We start from the raw sequence: 23,617 nt of genomic DNA, 5'->3' as shown, positions 1-23,617 counted from the left end.
AAGACAAAGATGGGGTAGCTTTTTTTCCCCCTGTAAGCTTCAGTGGTGTCCAGGCTTTCTTTATTCCCAAAGGGACTGGTAACAAGACAGGGTCAGGCAAGTACGGACTGCCAAGGAGCTGCGCTTAAATGCTACCTGTGCCACAAAGGAAACTTTTCTCCGCCTATCAAAGGATTTTTAATGGTTTTGGTTTTGCCGTGAATTATGGGCGCTGGGAGAAACTAAGCGAAGCCGTCACTGAGAAATACCCAGAGCCTTGTGGGCAGTTGGCTACATTCAGGCTGCAGTGTCGGGGGCGCACAAGAGTAGGGGGGCTGTTCTAGGGGGTCTCCCTTGGGCTTAGGGTTGGTCCAGAGTTGGGAGAGAAAGATCCACGATCACGTTAGGCCCTCCCCTTCCTGCGTTCGCCCCTCCACGTGCCTCGGAGGCCGCCGGGCTTTGCTCCTCTGGCCCCGGGGCCCTGGCGGCCCACCCTCGACGCCCGGTGACTAGCGAGCTCCCTCCGTCAGCCGCAGCCGCTCCCTGCCAGGCACCGCAGCCCCGAGCCCGGCAGGCGGCGCGCCTGCCCTTGTCTGGCCACGCGGCGGCGGCGGCGGCGATGTCGGCGCGTCCTCCCGGGCCGCCCCCCGCGGGCGTCAGAGGGAGGCGGGCGCCCCGCGCGGTGACGGCGACGCCTGCGGCCGCCGGACTCTCCACTCGCCGCCGCCGGAGAGGCCGGTGACCTCTTGGCCGCCCCGCCTCGGAGGCTCGGATGGCTCAGGCGAAGATCAACGCGAAAGCCAACGAGGGGCGCTTCTGCCGCTCCTCCTCCATGGCCGACCGCTCCAGCCGCCTGCTGGAGAGCCTGGACCAGCTGGAGCTCAGGTGAGCGGGTCGCGGGCGGAGGCCGTGCGCGGCGGGCCGGCCCGGCACAGCCCCGGGGCGGGCTGCAGCCGGAGAAGTTGCTTGCCTGAGATTTGTTCTCCATGGAGATGGTGCAGTTTTGTCCGCGCTTGGTGGATTTTCCTCTCCGAGAGAAAACCCATTCGATTTAAGCAAAAACCTGTGAGCGCATTATTGGTGGCCCCATTCTCATCACCAGACCTGAGCGTTTGGGAACGGAGAAAAATCAGAGAAGGTAAAAGTTATGGTGACGTTATTGGAGGTTAGAGACTGTGACACTCCGGGTCTGCAGAACTTCTAGAATTTTCTGAGTGCCAGTATGTGGTCTTCCCAAATGTTTTTAACTTACTCTTTTCCTGTTATGCATTTTTTAAGAGCGGCAGCAATTTAGTGGTCCCCGATGTTGAGTGGTAAGTTTCTTTCCTCCAAAACACAGCAGAGCAAAAAAGAAAAAATCCAGGAATCTGTCTGATAGCAAGGATTAGGGAGGAATAGGACAGGTGAGGGACTGCGGGGTGAACAGTGGCTGGGTACTTGGTGGAGTAAGACCCTGCAGCTTTCATTTTCCCCCTAAGCCCCGGCATGCTGTATTTAGCCATTCCGTTAGTTTCTCAGTATTTATTGTGTACCTCCTTCCATAGAAGACACCTTCTTGAAAGTGCCAGTCATTGGCCTGAAAGCATAAGATAGGGTTTTTTCCCCCCTCTTTACTGAATAAGATTTTATTAAGTAATATACAGTGTTGTGCTTGTATGCAATTTCTAAATAATGTATAGTAAATTTTGGAAATCCTTGTTTCTCTTAACGGCGTATGAAAACTTTTATGTACTTCTGTAAACGTTTATATCTCCAAAGTTACTGTGTAAATTGGTGCAGGTGTAGTTAAATGAAAATCTTATTAAGGCCCCCCAGCTCCTGGAAACTACACAGTTTTTCTCCCCCACAGTTTTCACCAGGTTCTGGGTGAGCAAAGAAACATGTAAGCCAAAAATTTTAAGAAGCAGTGCATGTATGTCTTTATCTCCCTCAATTTATATACCAAAACAAGAAGAGGTGTTTATTTGTCAAGAAAGTGCATTAATAACCACAGTATATCTCAGCAGTTGAGGCATTCATTATTATTATTACCCTGAGAAAAGAGTCAGAAAATGAGAAATTCTCCATCCACAATGATTTCATGGATGACAACAGACAGAGAAACCTGAGCCAAAACCACATTCTGGGGTTCTGCTCAGAATGAGACAAATGGAGCAAGAGAAAAGTAATGCTTCCCCATGGTTGAGCTTGATGCGTTTATACCCCAGAGAAAGTGCAACAAGACTGAAGATCAGTAGTGTCCCTCTGAGAATAATATTTCTTTTCATGTAGCAGTATTCCAAGTAACTCACATATCTCCCCAGGTATTTAGAACTTTGAGGGTGTGTTCTTAACCATTTCAGGGCTCTTTCTCCTCTAGTCAGAAAAGATTTTTTCTGAAAGGAAATAGGAGGATGTTGCCCCTCCCTTCTTCAAGCTGAGTCATTCTCAAACTTGAATTAACACCTCATGTTAGGTACTCATTTTTAAAAGAAAGCCTCTGGTTTTGAGTATTTGTATATTCTAATGTTTGATTAATGTGAAGTGAATTGATTACTGTATACGAGTGATTAAATTATAACTTGCTTAATTAGCCCTTGAGCTGAGGAGGAAAGACTGGTTAAAATGTGCAAATTACTGATTTTAAGGACTTCTCTAGCAATTTAGACTTTTGTAAGCTTTGTTTCTTAAAAAAAAAAAGTAATACTGATCTAAGGAAGTGTTTTAGAAGATGGTAAAAATTTTAAAAAATGCTAATGATGATCCATTAAAGTTCCTTTGAAAGCACATGGGCAGTGTCACAGAGCACCATATTGTTAAGAACTAGCATCATGCCTAGACGATTTATTCGTAAAAGAAACATAGGCAGGGGAGCCTGGGTGGCTCAGTCGTTAAGCGACTGTCTTCGGCTCAGGTCATGATCCCAGGGTCCTGGGATTGAGCCCCGCATCAGGCTCCCTGCTCTGCCGAAGGCCTGCTTCTCCCTCTCCCACTCCCCCTGCTTGTGTTCCCTCTCTCGCTGTGTCTCTCTCTGTCAAATAAATAAATAAAATATTAAAAAAAAAAAAAGTTGGTTGTCAAATTCAGTAAATATCAAACACCTACTGAGTGCCAAGTACTGAGTGGCTCCTAGAAGGCTCTGGATGGTAAGGAAGATGTTTGGGATATGGGTTGTGGAGGAGGGCAGAGGGGAACATGGTACGACTGGGAGATTGATTGTTCACCAGTTTCCCGAAACTGGTCATGTTGTAGCTCCTTCCCCCTGCTATCAGCCATCTGCAGTGACTTCTTCGGCAGCCAGGGAATGAAGGGTTGGGGGTGGGAGTGAGATGGATCATTTGGCCAAAAGTTTGCTTAAAGTTTCTTAGGGTGTGCCAGTGTCCCAGGAGTCACAAAACAAGTAACATCATAGTTAATATTGAACAACAGCCTGTAATTTAAAAGAGCATTTCTCATATACGTTGTCATTTGAACCTTACAAAATCCTTTGAGGTAGAGGAGGGCACATGTATGTTATCTCTTTTAGAAATGAAGGAACTGAGGTCCAGAGGGATTGAGTGGCCTGCCTAAGGCCACAGTACTGATGAGTAGCTCCTAACACCAGTCCCATTAAACACCAGCTCCATTTTTATATTAAAGGGTCTCAGTGGTCAGTGTATTTTAATACTTGGGTGATGATTAGGAAAACTTACTCAAAATCTTACATTGCCTAGAGTATAAGTGATCATTGTAGCATTCTTTAGATACAAAAGTGTTTTTTTAAAGATTTATTTATTTATGAGTGAGAAAGAGTAGGGGGAGGGGCAGAGGGAGAGAGAGAGAATCCTGAAGCAAACTCCCCTCTGAGCACAAGAGCCTGATGTGGGTCTTGATCCCAGGTCCTGAGATCATGACCTGAGCGCCAAAATCTAGAGTCAGGCACTCAATGAACTGAGCCACCTAAGCACCCCATGAGAGTTTTTTTTTTTTTTAATTTTTTATTTTAATTCCAATATAGTTATTAGTTTCAGGTGTACAATATAGTGATTCAACAATTCTATACATTGTTCAGTGCTCATCAAGATAAGTGTACTCTTGGGCGCCTGCGTGGCTCAGTTGGTTAAGCGACTGCCTTCGGCTCAGGTCATGATCCTGGAGTCCCAGGATCGAGTCCCACGTCGGGCTCCCTGCTCTGTGTATTGACAGACACTTGGGCTACTTTCATAACTAGGCTATTGTAAATAATTCTGCAATAATCATAAAGGTACATATACCCTTTCTAATTTGTGTTTTCATATTCTTTGGGTATTACCCAGTAGTGTGATTATTGGATCATAGGGTAGTTCAATTTTTAATTTTCTTAAAGATTTTATTTTTAAGTAATCTCTACACCCAGCATGGGGCTCAAACCCACAACCCCAAGATCAAGAGTTGCACACTCCACCAACTGAGCCAACCACGTGCCCCCATTTTTAATTTTTTGAGGAAGCTCCATACTGTTTTCCACAGTAGCTATACCAGTTTGCATTTGCACCAACAGAGCATGAGGGTTCCTTTTTTTCCTCATCCTCGCCAACTCTTGTTTCTTGGATACAAGAATATTAAATACGAAATGGGACTATGATTTTAAAAACTTGTTTTAGAAATTATTTTTTGGGGGGTGCCTGGGTGGCTCAGTTGGTTAAACATCTGACTCTTGATCTCTGCTTAGGTGTTGATCTCAGGGTCATGAGTTCAAGCCCCATGTTGGGCTCCACACTGGGTGAGGAGCTTACTTAAAAAAAAGAAAAAAAGAAAAATTATTTTTTTCAAATAAATTCATGATAGGAGCATTTGCCTGTTCCTTTCCTTTTTATGAAAACAGCAATTCTTGTTATTTATAAGCCTGAGTTCATAATAGTAAGTGTGTCATAAATACCATGAAGCTAATGTTTGCCAGCACCAATTCTTAGACACACCACACGTGTTAACTCATAACTGTTTTAGTCAGTGCTATCAGTCATTGTGTTAAACTCTTTACCTGCTTTACTTCAGTCACAACCACCCGCTCATTATCCCTTTTTCATAAGTGAGGAAATTGAGGCAAAGAGAAGTAACTGCTCAAGGGGGGCGCCTGGGTGGCTCAGTCATTAAGCGTCTGCCTTCGGCTCAGATCATGATCCCAGGGTCCTGGGATCGAGCCCCGCATCGGGCTCCCTGCTCCGCGGGAAGCCTGCTTCTCCCTCTCCCACTCCCCCTGCTTGTATTCCCTCTCTCGCTGTGTCTCTCTCTGTCAAATAAATAAATAAAATCTTTAAAAAAAAAAAAAAAGTAACTACTCAAAGGATACACAGCCAGTTAAGTGGCAGAGCTGGTTTGAACATCGTGACTGAAATCTCGGGCCTCTAAGTCTTTCAGCAATGTGTCCTTTTGATAGCTAGGCTGCAGAGATTTGTGAGGTGTGGGAGACCCAAAGACTATCCAAGAATGTGTACACTTCAGTTTTGCCCTCAGAAGAATTTTCTGACTAAAATTTCTTTTTGTCAAAGCCAGCTTCATCGCAGTTTCATGCAGAGAGTTTTCCAGGAGTACAGCTCAGGTCAGTCTTGGTATGAGGAGAAGTTCTTAACCAATTTTGGAAATGTAGCTCTTCTAGGATCTGTTAGTAAAAACAGAACCACCCTTCTCCGCCAAGAGAAGTGTTGTCAAATGAGGTGTTAAAAAACATGAAGGATAAGGTGAGGTGATCCAACACTTGTCTCACCAGAGTTCCAGAAGAATGGAAGACAGGGAATATTTGAAGATACGATGGCTAACAATTTTCTAGAACTAAATGGAAAGGTTGTAGACAGATTTATATGTTGAGATGAATTTAAAGATCTCAGTGGCTGAGAAACAGTACAAATATTACTTAAACTAAGTAGAGATCTAGGTTCAACTAGAGGGAACAGCAAATGTCAATGGTGCCAAAAAACAAACAAACCCTTGAAATCTTTACATTCTGAAGAATGGCGTTTTATCTTTGCTATGAAATGAAAAAGGTATACATAAAAACGTATTTGAGAAGTCCATTAAAAGATGACATCTGGTTTTCACAGGGAAAACACCCTGGCAATTTCTAGCATTGGGGGAAAACAAAAAAACCAAAAAACCACAAGACTCAAAATTTCCATCTGATGTGTTCTGTATTTGGTCTTATTTAATGGCAAAATATCTTCCTTATATGATCGACTTACGTTTTTTTTTAGAGTGTCTCCTTTTAAACCATTTTCTTGTTAACAACTCCCTGAACTTGCTGTTGTAACGTGTGTAAATGAAGCCTTCCTTTTTTGAATAACATTCAGTTCTCTATCATTGTACATTTGAGTACAAATTCCAGTGAGTCTTGAAAAATTCATCTCTTCTTTCAGCATCTTCTCATTTACCAATCACATGATTTATCTGTGTCATTTAAACACTGGAGTCGTGGTTTGTGTTTTTAGCATAAATATTTCATATTAGTGCCAACTCAATCTCTCTCATATTTACTGGGCCCTAGTTTATCTGTCTGAGAGTTTGCTAATGTAAAATGTGTAGGCATGTAATGGATGGTGCTGGAAGTGGGCCTGCTGTTGTATTATTGCCATTTTATATAATACTGTTTTTTTATTGTATTTTCCAGTCACATTTGTCATGTAAGATTCTTACCAGCTCTTTGCTTTTACTGGCTCTTATAAACACAAAGTTCAACATATTTTTAGTACCTTGAGGAACAAAGAGACCCTGTGACTTTGTGATCTATCAGTGCTATTTTGGTTTCTAACAGGTGGATGGCTGTTGAGGAAACATGTTGCAGTTGTGGTGGGTAGGGGAGGCCTTAAATGGAATGGACATGTGCTCAAACATTAGTGAAGTTGTTCCTTCTGTGCCCACTTACGGCAGCAATCAGGATTAGATCTTCCATGATCTCATGTTTCTAAGGCCGTCTGAATACTGAGGATAAGTCTGTCACTGTTCATTTTGCAAAAACTGGCAACTTATATACGGAGTAATGCATAACAAGAAGTGCCTTGAAAACAAAGCACTTTAAATATATAGGATTTTCTTTTCTCTTGCTCTCACGATTCCACAGCCTTGCTCTCTAGTGACTGGGTGTGTTCATATGAATGTGTAGTACATGTATGTGTGTTTGTACTTGGGGGAGTTAGGCAAAGTCGTGCTTCTATAGTTTAATACAGGCTTTATACCAAAAACCTACACAGGCGTTTCCTTTAAATTCACGAAAAGACGAAGATGCTCTCTCTCATCACCACAGTTTAATAAAGTAAGAGGACTTTAATCAATACTATAAAAAAATAGAAGCTAATAGGATTAAAAAGGAAGAGATTAAAACTCTCATTTTGTCCAGGTGATATGATTGTCAATCTAGAAGAATCAGGGACGCCTGGGGCTCAGTCGGTTAAGCGTCTGCCTTCAGCTCAGGTCATGATCCCCGGGTCCTGGGATCGAGTTCCGCGTCAGGCTCCCTGCTCAGCAGGAAGCCTGCTTCTCCCTCTGCCTGCCGCTCCCCCTGCTTGTGCTCTCTCTCTCTCTCTCTCTCTGACAAATAAATAAATAAAATCTTTTTAAAAATCTAGAAGAATCGGTAGAATCAAAAGACAAATCATTAAAATTAATAAATAAATCCATTACCAATTACAAGATGAACCTTACAAAAACAGCATTTCTCTAACCAGCAATAACCAGCGAGAAATTATAATTTAAAATATATTATTCATGGGGCACCTGGCTGACAGTCTGAAGAGCATATGACTTTTGTTTTTTTGTTTTGTTTTTAAGATTTTATTTATTTATCTGACACAGAGAGAGCACAAGCAGGGGGAGCAGCAGAGGGAGAGGGAGAAGCTGGCTCCCCGCAGAGCATGGAGCCCTACGTAGGGCTTGATCCCAGGACTCCGGGATCATGACCCGAGCAAAGACAGACGCTTAACTGACTGAGCCACCCAGGCGTCCCAGCATGTGACTTTTGATCTTGGGGTCATGAGTTTGAGCCCCACACCGGGTGTAGAGATTACTTTAAAAAAAAACATTAAAAATAATAATAATAAATAAAATGTATTATTCACAATAACAATATCCACAAAGGATCAAACACTCAAAAGAGTCCACAAAGACTACCATTAAGAATACTTCAAAACTCTATAATAAAGAATATAGAAGATCTGAATATATGGAGAGACATTATCATGCCCTTGGATAGAATGACAATATTCTAAAGATGCCAAATTTACCCCAGTTCTTTGACAAACCCAACGAACTTACTCAGGAGTTAATATGGAGAATTAAAAGTCTAAATAGCTAAGTTATCTTTAAAGAAGATCAGAGGGCTGGTTCTCCCAAATATTAAGGTATATTACAAGGCTGCTGCTATTTTTTAAAAATAGGTGTTGGTGTAAGAACAGTCAAATATACTAGTGGATGGAATAGAGATTTCAGAGTAGACAAGCTATAAATCATTGGAGGAAAGATGGATTTTTGGTGGATATAATGTTGGGGAAAAACAGTTCACTATTTGGAGAAAAATAAAATCCTTACCTAAACACATACAGGTGGATTCTAGATGGACTAAGACATAAATATGAGAAAGGTAAAGCAATAAAGTTGATAGGAAGAAAGGTAAGAAAATACCGTATGACCTAGGATGGGAAGACCCTGAAGTAAAATTTCAAAAGCATAAACCATAAGGCAAAATAAAACCAAGAAAAGATTAATTTGATCACTTCAAAGTAAGGATATCTATTCAGTGAAGGATATCCCAGACAGAATTCATATATGATAGGATGGAAGGAGATGATTATAATGTCTGCAACTAATGTGGGATTAATTCCTTGAGTATGCATATCAACAAGAGAACAATAACCCTGTTTAAAAAAAAGGAAAACTGGGACACCTGGGTGGCTCAGTCATTAAGCGCCTGCCTTCTGCTCGGGTCATGATCCCAGGGTCCTGGGATCTAGCCCCACATCGGGCTCCTTGCTCGGCGGGGAGCCTGCTTCTCCCTCCCCTGCTCCCCCTGCTTGTGTTCCCGCTCTCTCTGTGTCTCTCTCTGTCAAATAAATAAATTAAATCTTTAAAAAAATTAAAAAATTAAAAAAAGGAAAACTAAAATAGGCAAAGGCTATGAACAGGCTAACAAGAATACAAAGAGATGTCCAAAATTATTAGTAATGAAAGACATGCAAACTAAGTACGAACATATCACTGTATACTTAGTAGACTGGCAAAAAATAGAAAGTTGGAAAATGCTGAGTAATGGTAGGGCTGTGGGGACAGAAGGATTCCTATGCTTTGCTGCTGGGAATATTGCAAAGGGGTTCAGGACAGGGCCCCCTCCAGAATGTGCCACTTTGGCATGTCGGTTATTTTGAGCTGAAGGCACTTGAGAGCCTGCAGGCTCATGAGAAACTTCTGCCCCTCCCTTAACCACACAGAAGAATCTAAATTAGGGGTCTTTCCCAGAATAAGGGTTATAAGCAGAGATAAATTTTATCTGAGTGGCCCATCTGTATGGCGGGGCAAACATCTAATTAACAAACATCTGCTCTTCTTATCACCCTATGAAGTGTATTCCTTTTCTCTGAAGTCCCAGACCCTTACCCCCTTCTCCTTCATTCAAAATAACACACACCTCATTTTGCCTGACTGTCTGGAATTTCCCTGTCTGTGTGGATTCCCCTTAAGTACCCTATTATTAAATTTGATTTTCTCCTGTTAATTTGTCCCATGTCAATTTGATTCTTAGTCTAGCTAAGGGGACTTTGAGGGGGTAAGAATGCTTGCTTCCTGACAATGGTCTAGTCTGGCCCTTCTGGAAAACAGTGGTAATACTGAGTTAAATTGAGGGTGCGCATACCCTGTGTCCCAGTTCTGCCCTGAGATACATCCTAAGGAGATTCTCATTCAAGTCCATAGAGGACATGTATGCAATGAAGCGTGGTTTTTGTTTTGTTTTGTTTTTTTGTGGTGATGAGAAGTAAGGGGACAAAGTGAGCCATTTCCACTGGGAGAGTGGAGGTAAAATCAGGTGGATATACATGGAGTGTTATGCAGTAAGCTACTGATTAGATGTTCACATAGGAAGCTGGATGGTTCCTAACAAAATAATGCTGAGTGAAAAAAGAAACAGTGAGATATAAATTGAAAATAGATGAAAACACAAATATAGATTTTGTTAAGAACAAATACAAAATAGAATGATTGCCATACGAGTGGGGAGGAAAATGGGGGTGGGGTAGGTGGATTTAAAACAACAGAAGATTTTTTTTTAAATGTTAAAGAGGGATAAAGAATTTTTTTTTAAGATTTTTTATTTATTTATTTGACAGAGAGAGCACCAACAGGCGGAGTAGCAGGCAGAGGGAGAGGGAGAAGCAGGCTCCCCACCGAGCAAGGAGCCCGACGCAGGGCTCGACCCCAGGACCCCAAGACCATGACCCGAGTCGAAGGCAGTTGTTTAACCAACTGAGCCACCCAGGCGCCCCTAAGAGGGATAAAGAATTTTTGAAAAGTGTTCCTAGTGATCTTTAAACTTGAGTTGGAGCAAGTGAGAGAGATGAAGAAAAGTAAGCTTCCATGTGGTAACTTTTGTTTCCCCAATTTATATAGGGTGGAAGCTTTGAGAGAAGCAGCAACTGCCGTTGAGCAAGAGAAAGAAATCCTCCTGGAAATGATCCACAGCATCCAAAATAGCCAGGACATGAGGCAGATCAGCGACGGTGAGAGCGTTTCCACAGACGGGAGCTCATCTTTTCACTCCTTTGTAGGGTTTAAGATATGGGGTTTAGGTCCATTTTCGTTTGACTTGAGGAATTCGTACACTTGGCTTTGGCATTTCCCGTGAGCGTGGACTGCAGCTGCAGCTGTCAGTTTATTACGGGAGCCTCTTACCCAGGGGTCACCCTGCTGGCCTGCCCCCTACGTCAAGGGCGTGGCTGGAAATGGTAGAAAAGGCCTCCAAGCTCCGGAAGAGGTGGCTCCAAGCAGTAAGGGGCGATGCCTTTGACCTCAGGTTCACACTCCTAACTTCAGTTCCTCAGATGTTACTGGACTGTAGAAGCTGTAAAAGCAGAGAAGACAAAAAGAGAGGGGTTGAAGTGTAATTTAAGGAGAGGAAGGAGAGAAAATGCAGGGGAAAGAAATTATGGGCCCAGTAAAACCCCATTAACGTAAAAACATGCTATCATTTCTATATGAAAAGCATGACCGCCTAGGGAGGAACAGGGCACTCGTGGTTTTCTGTCACTGGCAGCTGTCTTCCTACTTCAGTTGCTCCGGGGCCCCCGAGACAAGCCAGTGGGCCAGCAGCTGGTGCCAGGAGCGTGCAGTCTAACTCCAGGCCCCAAACTGTTCGACACGCACTGCGGGGTCAAGATGCAGCCAGTCTCTTCACCATCCTCGCCAGAGATCGATGAATAGGTAGAGAGTTACAGAACAGGCCAAAGAGGAGCTGGCTGACTTTTTCATATAAATAATGAAATGTGGATCCTTTTCCCACCATTGCCTCCCTGTGCTGGCCAAGACTTACACCACTGGCCTGCTTAAATTTCCCTGGCAAGGATGAAGTCAGTGCCTGCTTTTGAGGCCAGCTTTTTCTCCACTATCATGGCTAAGTTTGCTCAGCCAAAACTGGGGCATTGTATTCTGAGACACATGCAGAATATGCCACCCCAAAGTATGGCTCTTTGGCATAAGAATTATTTCAAGCCGATTATTTTTGAGAAGCTGCAGACACAGGAGAAGCTCTGAAAACAGAGTAGAAGTCATTCTTTTGTAAGGGAAGTTTAAATTTATAAAGGCTATTTCCATTTGCAAGGGTGCTTCCCTCTGTGTACCAGGAAGAGAAGGATGACTATAAATCACAGAAACTCTTATCTATGCAGAAGGCCTCTACTAAATCTGCAAAACAACCTTACCTTGGTTTATCCTGCTTTTCCTGGTAACCTCACTAAGGAGGGGAAGGTCTCCCTCCAAGTCTTAGTCCTTAGCTGAACATGGTTTTTAAGATGGTGGCTTGGACCATCCATCTCAGGGAGGTGGGCCATCTCAGTGTCCCTGAAAACCTCCTATGTACATGTGAAGTATACATGTTCATAAGCTTCTGCTTTTTTTCTTGTTAATCTGTCTTTTATTACAGGGTTTCTCAACCAAGAACTCAGAAAGGTACAGGGAAAATTATTTTTCCTCCCCTACATGCACATCCTTATCAAGAGATCCACTGTGTCTGATCTCTTGCTCTACCCAGCACAAAACCCTGGTTATGCACACTATTCACTCTATGTTAAGACTTGATCTCCATCCCAGTTACAAATGCATACCTGCCCAAACATCTTCAAACATGACCACTTGAGAAGTCATCTGGTATCCCATACATAAAGACTTTCAGGGAGGGGTGCCTGGGTGGCTCAGTCGGTCAAGCACCCGACTCTTGATTTTGGCTCAGGTCATGATATCTGGGTTGTGAGATCAATCCCCACGTGGGGCTCACAGGCTGAATGTGAAGCCTGCTTGAGATTCTCTCTCTCCCTCTCCCCCTTCGCCTCCCCCCACCTGCGTGCACATGTGTGCACTCTCTCTCCCTCTCTCTCTCTCTCAAAAATAAAAAATAAAGAAAGACTTTCAGGGAAAGGTATTCTGCAACCTCTCTCTGTATTATAATACAGTTCATCAGTTAATCTTATGTGCTATAGTTTTGACTTTTACCTTTAAAAATTTCGTAGCCAAGGTGCTTACAGAAAATAGTTTTAGCCACAAATGAATGCCTTAGTGTTCTCAACATAGGTAAGTTTATGTCTCATATTGATTGATATTTCAAACTTTCTACGTTTAGGTGAAAGAGAAGAATTAAATCTGACGGCAAACCGTTTGATGGGACGAACGCTCACCGTTGAAGTTTCAGTAGAAACAATTAGAAACCCCCAGCAGCAAGAATCCCTAAAGCATGCCACCAGGATTATTGATGAGGTTGTCAGTAAGTTTCTGGATGATTTGGGAAATGCCAAGAGTCACTTGATGTCACTGTACAGTGCATGTTCATCCGAGGTGCCACCTGGGCCTGTTGACCAGAAGTTTCAGTCCATAGTAATTGGCTGTGCTCTTGAAGATCAGAAGAAAATTAAGAGAAGATTAGAGACTCTGCTTAGAAATATTGAAAACTCTGACAAGGCCATCAAGCTGTTAGAGCATTCTAAAGGAGCTGGTTCCAAAACTCTGCAACAAAATGCTGAAGGCAAATTTAATTAGTTTTGAAACATAGGAGCACTTACAAATAATGACATAAAAATGATTACACATTTGTTCTTCGTGTTAGGCATAACATTTGATACTGATTGTTGTTTCACATGAGGAGAATATTCCAGTGTCATCAGTTTTGTGAATAACACAATTAAATCTAGAACTATTTTAATTATCTTTCTAGAAGTTTTTAGATTGAATTCTTGTCTTGGATTAGGCTCTAGCACCTAATATATATAATATATATTTTTTACTATTCTGTGGATGAATACTTAGTATATAGGAGAGAGTAACTGCTCAGCCTGGGCCAAAAGCATCATTATTCTTTCCTGGGCTTTGTCTGGCATAGAGATACTTGGGCACATGGGGCATTTGGTTGACTAGAAATTTTTGACAAACTTACCACTCATCTGTTGTTAACTAAGTAGTGTGCTTAAAAAGACAAAAGGAATCACAAAATAAGAACCTTTCCCAACATGTTCTTTTTCATAAAGCACTTTTTTTGGACATCTGTATCAAATTATTTTGAATTTAAGATTTATGCATCTGATAGTATGAATATATTTCTTGATATATATGAAAACATGACATAAAGTGTGAAAGAATTCACATCTAATGTTATCACTGTGAACAACTATATGTCCACTTCATCTTTTTCCAAATGCATCATTTCTCTAAATTTTTAATCATTGCAGAAATACAGTGTTGTAACTTGCCTTTTTTAAAAAATGCTGCTATAAAGTCTATTTGTCAACTTTAAAACCTCTATTCTGTATTGTTGTATAATTTACTTCCCCATTCCCCTCATTGGACATTTAGTTTGTTTCCAATTTGTTGCTTATTCCTGCAACATATTTATATACAGTGACTTTTTTCCTTCTTTCTTTTGTTTTTGATTTTCTTTGTATAAATTTCCAGTAGTGGGATTTACTGGGTCAAAAGGTATATACATTTTCATGGCCTGACATATTTCCAAATTTTTTTGTATGAGAGTTACATCAATTTGTACTGTCTTCAGTAATTAAAATGTAGCTCTTTCACTAGAAGCTTTCCAGAGTTGAGCATTATTTTTTCTAACATTAGATATGAAATAACTTAATTTCGTTCGCATTTTATTTACTAACAAGGTTGACCAATGTATTGATTATTCTTTTATCTGTGATAAATGAAGCAACTATAGAACACTTTTATTTGTTTGAAGTAACTAGTGCTGTTGATACACAAAAACCTCAACTCCCCTCAAATACTACTTCAAAATGAATACATCATACTCAGTTTTCATGAGAATGTAGGTATTCTTTCACACTGGGGAAAAAATGTCAATATCCAGATTGGCTTTATATATTTAGATCTCTCAATGCAAACAATATTGAGCTTCATTTTCCAGGCAAAAATGTCAAATTAGTCTCTCTTCATAAAAAGCAATTACAATCTGAGAACATTATGGTTTTGATTACCATTGCTAAGTCTGCCTCACTTAAATCTTTCCATTTCATGGGAAACATCATTCTCATTGATAACTGTGGCAAAGCCTCTTGATTTGTCAGTTGACTCTCATTTGCTATCATCATGTTCACTGTCAGATAAAGGTTTTCTTTTTGTGCCATCTTTATTAGCTTTTTGAAAATTAAGAAGCAACAATCAAATTTTCTTCCAAGTTCTCAAGGACTATCAGCATCTTTAAATCCCTTCCACCCTGGGAAATACTCCCCCTTCCCATTCACTCATTCACTCCATGTCAGCGTAGGACATTTTCTTTTCTTTTCTTTTCTTTTCTTTTTTTTTAAGATTTTATTTATTTATTAGAGAGAGCACTAGCAGGGAGGAGAGGGAGAAGCAGACTCCCTGCTGAGCAGAGAGCCCACCACTGGGCTCCATCCGAGGACTCTGGGATCATGACCTGAGCCGAAGGCAGGCACTTAACCGACTGAGCCACCCAGGAACCCCAGCCCAGCCTAGGACATTTTCTACCACAAACTATTCCAGCTCTACCTCCTCAACCTTTGTACTCTTCACATTGTTCTTTTCCCATTTTTTGCAATGGAATTTTATTGGAGGCCATTCATTCTCACTGACTTGAAGAGCTGTGATCTACCATCTCCAAGCTGCTTCAGTCCCTAGCCTGTAGCATTTCCAGCCCTCTGTACCTTGAGCCACATTCACGGAGCAGGGACCTGAATGTGTCGATTCTTAACATTTTTATTTATTATAAGATTGGAAGTGTGGGGTGCCTGGGTGGCTCAGTCAGTTGAACATCGACTCTTGGTTTCAGATGAGGTCATGATCTCAGGGTTGTGAGATCGAGCGCCACCTTGGCTCCGAGCTTAGTGCAGAGTCTGCTTGGAGTTCTCTCTCCCTCTCCCCCTGCCCCTTACTTGCTTGCTTTCTCTCTCTCTCTACGCCCCCACCTCTAAGATTAAAAAATCTTTAAAAAAAAAAGAATGGAAGTGTAATTTATTTTTAAATGATGAAACTACCAAGAGTAGTTTCTGTCTTCTTTTAGCTAGATAATAGCTTGGGACTATAATGGAATTCAGAGTATATTACTTGTCTTTTATTCATATGTTCCCTAACAGCCCCATTCTAATTTCATACCATTTCTAGAATGGAGCATACAGTTTTAGGACAGCCCCGCTGCCGTCCCCCATGAGCACTGCTTCCCAGGAGAATGTCCCCAGTCCTACTCAGGCTCTTCTGTGTAGCTGGCAGGACCTGCAGAAGAGCTGACCGAAGAGCACTCAATGGACATCAACTGAGGACAGAGTGACAATGCTGCCCAGTGAAAAATCTGACCAACGTAGAATTGACCCTCCTGGTATTTTAATGTAGGAACCCTTGATGTTAAAGAAAAAAGAAGAAGAAGAAGAAAAATCCTGAAAGCTTTCAGAGGGCTAGGAAGGAAGGAAGAGAGCTAACAGTAATGAGTGTGACCTGGGCCTTGCCGCTGTGCTTCCTTCCCAGTTACCAGTATTGCATCCCCTAGGGGGCACCCTTCACACTGTCTTCCACGGGAATGCTGTCCTTCCAGGGATACATTAGCCATTAGCCAAGTGAGCTATTATGCAGAGGGACACGATAAGGAGTACAAGGTCCTCTGTATTGATGCAGCTCAATCTAGCACTCCGACTCAAAATGCTTGGAATTCACCCTAAAGAGATGATCAACTAATAAGAGAACTCTGCTTCAACATTTTAAAATTGGAAAGCATGAAGGAACAACTCCTGAAAGTAACAGGGTAAGGATCTGGCAAACAATTACATGCAATGATTTTTAAGTAGGAAATATCCATGCATGTGTCCCTTTAAAATGACTGATTGTGACAAATGCTGATACATTTGGAGCGCACATATGTGATAATGCTATTTTTGAAGGCTGGATTTTGCAATTATTCAAAGACAAAAATGAAAGTAAAAGCTGAGAATTTTGGAAAAGAAAGGCAATGAGGACAGTAGTGAGCTTGAACTTGTTTGTGTCTAATCAGAACAAGCAAGCAAAATGAAATGGACTTCTGTTTAGGGACATGACCACATTCTTAAGTTTTCTATCATGACCAAAGAGTAAACAACTTGAATTGGGCCACACCAATCTTCAATTATCCACCTCAAACCACTAAATATTGGGGGCACCTGGCTGACTCAGTCAATAGAACATGCAACTCTTGATCTCAGGTTTGTGAGTTCAAGCCCCACGTTGGGTGTAGAGCTTACTTAAAAACTTAACAAATTAAAAAAAAAAAACATATTGTAGCAAACATATTTCACTTGCATATAGTTGGCATTCGAATCACGATGGCATTCACTCACAGCAGTTTGGTGAGGGCCAATTTCAGTATCTAGTCCAGCTTTAATATGCAGCTAAATTGGACACAATTTGTGCAGGAATTTGACAAAGGCTGTCAGAAAAGATTGAAAAACCTGGCATTGGAAAACTGACCTCAAATTCAGATCCAGGGAGTATTATAAATACACTTCCAAATGTAATCGTCAGACCTCGGGTCTAAAGATGGTACAGCCCTGGGACGGAATACACGCAGTGGCTTTAAGCTCTGCTGCAGAAATACCTGGTGAGCTCCCAACCCCAGCTCTTATCAGCCGAGGGCCCCAAGAATGTCCCTGACCTCCCCAGCTGTAAAGTCAGGATGATAATGCTCCTGTGAGTTAGAACTTTAAATGAGATGCAATACGCAAGGTGCTTGACATGGTGGCTCACACAGAAAGCACTTGAACAGGGGGCACCTGGCTGGCTCAGTTGGTGGAGCATCCAACTCTTGATCTCAAGGTTGTGAGTTCGAGCCTCACGCTGGGTGTGAAGAGTGCTTTACAAAAATTTTTTTGTTGGGGGGGGGGCGCCTGAGTGGCTCAGTCGGTTATGCGTCTGCCTTCGGCTCAGGTCATGGTCCCAGGGTCCTGGGGTGAGTCCTGCATCGGGCTCCTTGCTCAGCGGGGAGCCTGCTTCTCCCTGTCCCACTCCCCCTGCTTGTGCTCTCTCTCTCTCTGTCAAATAAATAAAATAAAGTAAAATAAAAGTAATCTATTTCTCCTCCTACTACATAAAAGGAAACCTGACATGGTATTTATAAAAGGTCCGAGCTCGTTACACCTAGTATTACAGACTAAATGTGTTTCCCTCCTCCAATTAGTATAGAAAAACCCTGACCCCCCAACCTCCCCAATGTGATGGTATTTGGAAGTGGGGCTTTAGTGAGGTAATTAGATTTAGATGAGGTCATGACAATTGGTCCCCCATGATAGGATTAGTGTCCCTATAAGGAAAAGAAGAAAAAAAAAAAAAAGGAAGGAGAAAGAAGAGAGACCAGAGGACACAGTGAGAAGGTGACTATCTGCAAGGCAGGCAGAGGGCTCTCACGAGGAACCAAATCAGCTGGAATCTTGATCTTGGACTTCCAGCTTCCAGAACTGTGAGAAATAAATTCCTGTTGTTTAAGCACCCCATGGTATTTTGTTATGGCCACTGGAGGAGCGAAGACACTTAGAAAAGGAGTTTTGGGTTTTTTTTTTCTTTTTAAGTAAGCTCTACACCCAACATGGCGCTTGAACTCAAGACCTCGAGATCAAGAGTCGCATGTTTTACCAACTGAGCCAGCCAGGTGCCCTGAAGTAAAAAAAAAAAAAAAAACTAAGTTTAGTTCCTTCAAAGGGGACTAAACTAAATCATCCAGAGATGAATGAAATAGACAGTGCTTTCCAAAGAGAAGTCTCATGGCCTTTTGGGGCAAGCTTCGTTGGGCATCTCTGGTTTCTAGGCACCTACTCAAGCCATTCAGATAACTACGTTTTCAAATGTCCTTACCACGTTCACCAAGAGATGGGTCCTTAGAATTGAAACGATTGAATTAGCTTCCTGGTGGTTGATGAATCCCCAGTGCCCTTGACAGTCCAGGAAAGTGCCACAACTGAGGCTCAGAACAGAGGCTGTAATGCCCCCAGGGACTAAAGATATGTCCTGGTCTAGATGAAAGAGGGAGCTGAAAATGAGACATTAACATAAAGAAAGACAAGACATAGAAGAACCACCAAATCTGTGAGAAGGGAACTAGAAAAATTCTTTCCAGTGGAACAGAGAAGCAGCAAGGAAGCCTGCCATCCCCTATGGTTCTCAATGGAGAGAACATTTCTGGGAAGAATCAAACCCCCACACCTGCACCACGAGTAGGCATGGTTTCTGAATGTATACTATCTATGTGCTATGGGAATTACAAGCTGAAAACTTCATATAATATCCACTTTATTCACTTGTAAATATAGGGTTAATCATATATTCCCTCCTTATTTTAAGAATTTACATCAAAGGGTGGATAACAAAATGCTAATTGTGAATAAGCCTCTTAGAAATGCATTAACTGGGCGCCTGGGTGGCTCAGTTGGTTAAGCGACTGCCTTCGGCTCAGGTCATGATCCTGGAGTCCCGGGATCGAGTCCCGCATCAGGCTCCCTGCTCGGCAGGAAGTCTGCTTCTCCCTCTGACCCTCCTCTCTCTCATGCTCTCTGTCTCTCATTCTCTCTCTCTCAAATAAATAAAATCTTAAAAAAAAAAAATGCATTAACTGCTAGGTCATTGGAAGGATGTCTAAACAAATGTTCCAATAGCTGTACTAGGAAGAGCATCACACAAATACACTATCAGTGAGGTCCTCAAAAATCAGAAAGTTGCCCAAATAGTACAGCCCTTTCAGAGAGGACATCTCTCAGCATCTCTCTTAGTATCATAGTGACCACTATCAGCAAGTTCATGTGATATTGTGATTTATAAGAAGGAAGTATATATTTGGTCTTTGTCCCTATTCCTGGGATAGAACTCCTAAAACCCTTGGAATTTCCTAAATGTTGAGAGTGACAGAGGCGTCTCTTGTTATGTTTATGAGTTGGATTTTGCTTGCCACCTAAGGACTGGGGGCTGGTTGCCAGGAGAACCAACCATGTGATTAGAGGGTTGGAACTTCAAGTCTCACCCCTCCCCCACCTACTCAAACCCCCCCACCACCATTATTTCTGAGAGGGGAGAGGGCCTGGAGGTTGACTCAATCACCAATGGCCAATGGTTTAATCAATCATGCCTGTGTAATGAAGCCTCCATGAAAACCCAAGAGGACTGGGCCAGAGAGCTTTTGGATAGATGAACCAATGGAAATGTGGGGAGAGTGGATGTCTGGAGAGCGCATGAAGCTCCTTGCTCTTTCCTTATGCATCTCTTCCATCTGGCTGTTCCAGAGTTTATTCCAAATGTTTCTGAGTTCTGTGAGCCGCTCTAGCAAATTAATCAAAACCAAGGAAGAGATCATTGGAACCTCTAATCTATAATGGATTGGTCAGAAGCACAGGTGATAACCTGAGCTTGTGACTAGCCTCTGAAGTGTGTGTGTTGGGGGGGCGGGGTGGAAGACTGTCTTGTAGGACTGAACCCTAAACCTGTGGAATCTTAGGCTATCTCCAGATGGAAAGTATCAAAATTGAGTTACATTGTAGGACACCCAGTTAGTGTCCAAGAATTGCTCCGTGTGGGGAAACCCCCACACATTGGAATTAGGAGCCAGAATCTCAGTGGTCATTCAAAAAACCTGTGAATCAATCCTGACATTCCCTTTTGTTCCTGTTTCATAGCCAAGTCCTATGGATTCTACCTCCAAAACTAAAACCAAATCCATCCACTTTTCTGCACCACCCCTGTTACCACCTCAGTGAAGCCTCCATCGTCTCTGACCTGGACCAGCCTTCCACTGGTCTCTTCGTTTCATCTGTTCTGTGCTTTCATTAGACAGCAGCCAGAGGAATCTGCCACGTGGATCTCCTTATCCCTGCACTAAAAACCCTTCAAAGGCTTCCCAATGTACTTGCAATACAATCCAAATTGCTTATCCTGACCCCCAGGGTCTTCATGCTCTGGCCCCAGCCTCCCTCACGACTCCATCTTTTTTTTTTTTTTTTTTTTTAAAGATTTTTTTATTTATTTGACAGAGAGATACATAGCGAGAGGGGAACACAAGCAGGGGAGTGGGAGAGGGAGAAGCAGACTTCCCGTGGAGCAGGGAGCCCGATGTGGGGCTGGATCCCAGGACCCTGGGATCAGGACCTGAGCCGAAGGCAGACGCTTAACGACTGAGCCACCCAGGCACCCCGCTCACGACTCCATCTTATACGACTTTCCACCTTATTCCTGCACACTAGCTCCCTTTCAATTCCTCAAACCCACCAAATTATTTCCTGCCTCTGGTCATATCGTACTTGTTGCTCCTTCTACTTAAAATCTTTTTCTGCCTATTCTTTATCCAGCTAACACATTTATCCTTCAGATAAATGATGAAATGTTACTTTGTCGGAAAGGACTCTCTGGCGCTCCAATTTAAATTAGGGCCCCTTTTTATACACTGGTTATTTTTGTTCATATATACATAAATTTTTCTTTAATGTTTTTCTTTCACTCATTAACAGTTCATGATCCCTAAAAAGTATTTAGCTCATTAGAGTCAGACACAGTAAAACAACTAGCAAACGACAATGGATACTTTTTGCTGGGTCAGCGAAGGTACTAGGTTTGAACAATCACTAAATGACTTAAAAATGTAACTTTTCGGGGTGCCTGGGTGGCTCAGTCGTTAAGCGTCTGCCTTCGGCTCAGGTCATGATCCCAGGGTCCTGGGATCGAGCCCCGCATCGGGCTCCCTGCTCCGCAGGAAGCCTGCTTCTCCCTCTCCCACTCCTCCTGCTTGTGTTCCCTCTCTTGCTGTGTCTCTCTCTGTCAAATAAATAAAAAAAATCTTTTTTTAAAAAAATGTAACTTTTCAGGGGTGCCTACCTGGCTCAGTAGGTAGAACATGCAGCTCTTGATCTTGGGGGCGTGAGTTCAAGCCCCACCTTGGGCATAGTGGTTACTTAAAAAAAAATTTTTTAAATAACTGTTTAGAATGTTTTCCCTAAATAATTTTGTGTAACTCATTTCCAGACACAGCAGGTAAAATTTCTTTCAAAGTCTTTCAGACTGGGGCGCCTGGGTAGTTCAGTCAGTTAAGCATCCAATTCTTGATTCCAGCTCAGGCCATGATCTCAGGGTCCTGAGATGGAGCCCTGAGTGGGCTCCACACTCAGCAGGGAGTCTGCTGGACGTTCTCTCTCTGACTCTCTCTCCCTTTCTCCCTCCTTCTGCCCCTCTCCCCGCTCACACGCATCTGCTCTCTCTCTCAAATAAATAAATCTTTATAAAAACAATAAACAAAACAAAAAACAAAGTCCTTTAGGCTAATTCTATTGCCATTTTTGCTTCAACACAACTGCAGGATTTAAAAGGCCAGGTTTCCGTGTAGGCTTTCATTATCTCACTGAAGGAAGCCTAACAATCTCTGCTGTGTCCTTGGGTATAGCCTTGAGTCAAATAAAATGTTGCCTTAATTGCACTAGAATGTCCAAAAATCCCATGGATATGGAAAAGTCCTTCAAGAAGTTTTTCTCCAATTTGAATCCTCACATTCATTCTCTGCTACCCACTAGAATTTTCTTTTTTTTCCATTTAAAAAATTGTAAGATATACTTAACATAAAGTTCACCATTTTTGACCATTTTTAAGGATACTGTTTCAGGGGCATTAAGCACATTCACATTGTTGTGCAACTATCGCCACCATCCATCTCTGGAACATTTTTCATTCTGCAAAATGGAAACTCTGGACCCATTAAACACTAACTCCCCATGTTCCCCTCCCCTCTGCCTTTGGCAACCACTATGCTACCTTGTATATCTATGAATGTGACTATTTTAGGTAGCTTCGAGAGTGGAATCATACAGTATTTGTCCTTTTACTCAGCATGATGTCTTCAAGATTCATCCATGATGTACTATGTGTCAGAATTTCCTTCCTTTTTAAGGCTGAATAATATTTCATTATATGGTTATTGTTGTTGTTTAGTTTTTAATTTAAAAAAATCTTAAATTAAATTTTTTTTTGGTAATCTCTACATCGGGCTCAAACTCACAACCCTGAGATCAAGAGCTGCATGCTCTTCCAACTGAGCCAACCAGGCGCTCAATTTCATTGTATGTTTATATGACATTTTGTTTATCAGTTCATCTGTTGATGCACATTTCGGTTGCTTCCACTTTTTGGCTACTGTAAATAATGTTGATATGGACATAGTTGTACAAATATCTGTTTGACTCCTTGCTTTCAATTCTTTTGAGTGTTTACCCAGAGGTGGAATTGCTGATCATATGGTAATTCTATTTTTAATTTTGTGAGGGACTGCCAGACTGTTTTCCATAACAGCTGTACCATTTTACATTCCTACTGGCAGTGAACAGGGGTCACGATTTCTCACCATTCTTTGTTAGTTTTTTGTTTTAAAGCTCTTTAAGTTTGTTTTTTGTTTTTATAATTTTTTTTATTTTTTTATTTTATTTATTTTTTTTAAGATTTCATTTATTTATTTGACAGAGAGAGACACAGCGAGAGAGGGAACACAAGCAGGGGGAGCGGGAGAGGGAGAAGCAGGCTCCCCGCTGAGCAGGAAGCCCGATGTGGGGCTCGATCCCAGGACCCTGGGACCATGACCTGAGCTGAAGGCAGATGCTTAACGACTGAGCGACCCAGGTGCCCCCCAAATTTTTTTTAAATTAACATATAATGTATTATTTGTTTCAGGGGTACAGGTCTGTGATTCGTCAGTCTTACACAATTCACAGTGCTCACCACAACACATACCCTCCCCAATGTCCATCACCCAGCCACCTCACCCCCCAATTTCTTACTATTCTTGCCAACACTTGTTACTTTGGTTTTGTTTTGTTTTTGTTTTATAACAGCCATTCTAGTGGGTGTGAAATAGTATCTCATTGTGGTTTTGATTTGCATTTTACTAACGATGAGTGATATTGAGCCTCTTTTCATGTACTTATTAGCCATTTGTACATCTTCTTTGGAGAAATGT

At 42.1% G+C, this 23,617-nt stretch overlaps 1 protein-coding gene across 1 annotated transcript; it reads left to right on the top strand.

Annotated features, from left to right (window-relative positions):
• Positions 1–629: 629 nt before the first annotated feature.
• Positions 630–14,231, top strand: BAG2 (BAG cochaperone 2). The gene is made up of 3 exons (XM_036096000.2): positions 630–864; positions 10,561–10,670; positions 12,782–14,231. The coding sequence occupies exons 1-3, from the start codon at positions 752–754 to the stop codon at positions 13,192–13,194; spliced, it is 636 nt and encodes a 211-aa protein (XP_035951893.1). The 5' UTR covers positions 630–751; the 3' UTR covers positions 13,195–14,231.
• The last annotated feature ends 9,386 nt before the right edge of the window (positions 14,232–23,617 follow it).

Source organism: Halichoerus grypus, chromosome 9 (genome assembly GCF_964656455.1).
Source record: "Halichoerus grypus chromosome 9, mHalGry1.hap1.1, whole genome shotgun sequence".
NCBI classification, from domain to species: Eukaryota; Metazoa; Chordata; class Mammalia; order Carnivora; family Phocidae; genus Halichoerus; species Halichoerus grypus.
This window is presented reverse-complemented; position numbering and strand designations above follow the sequence as displayed.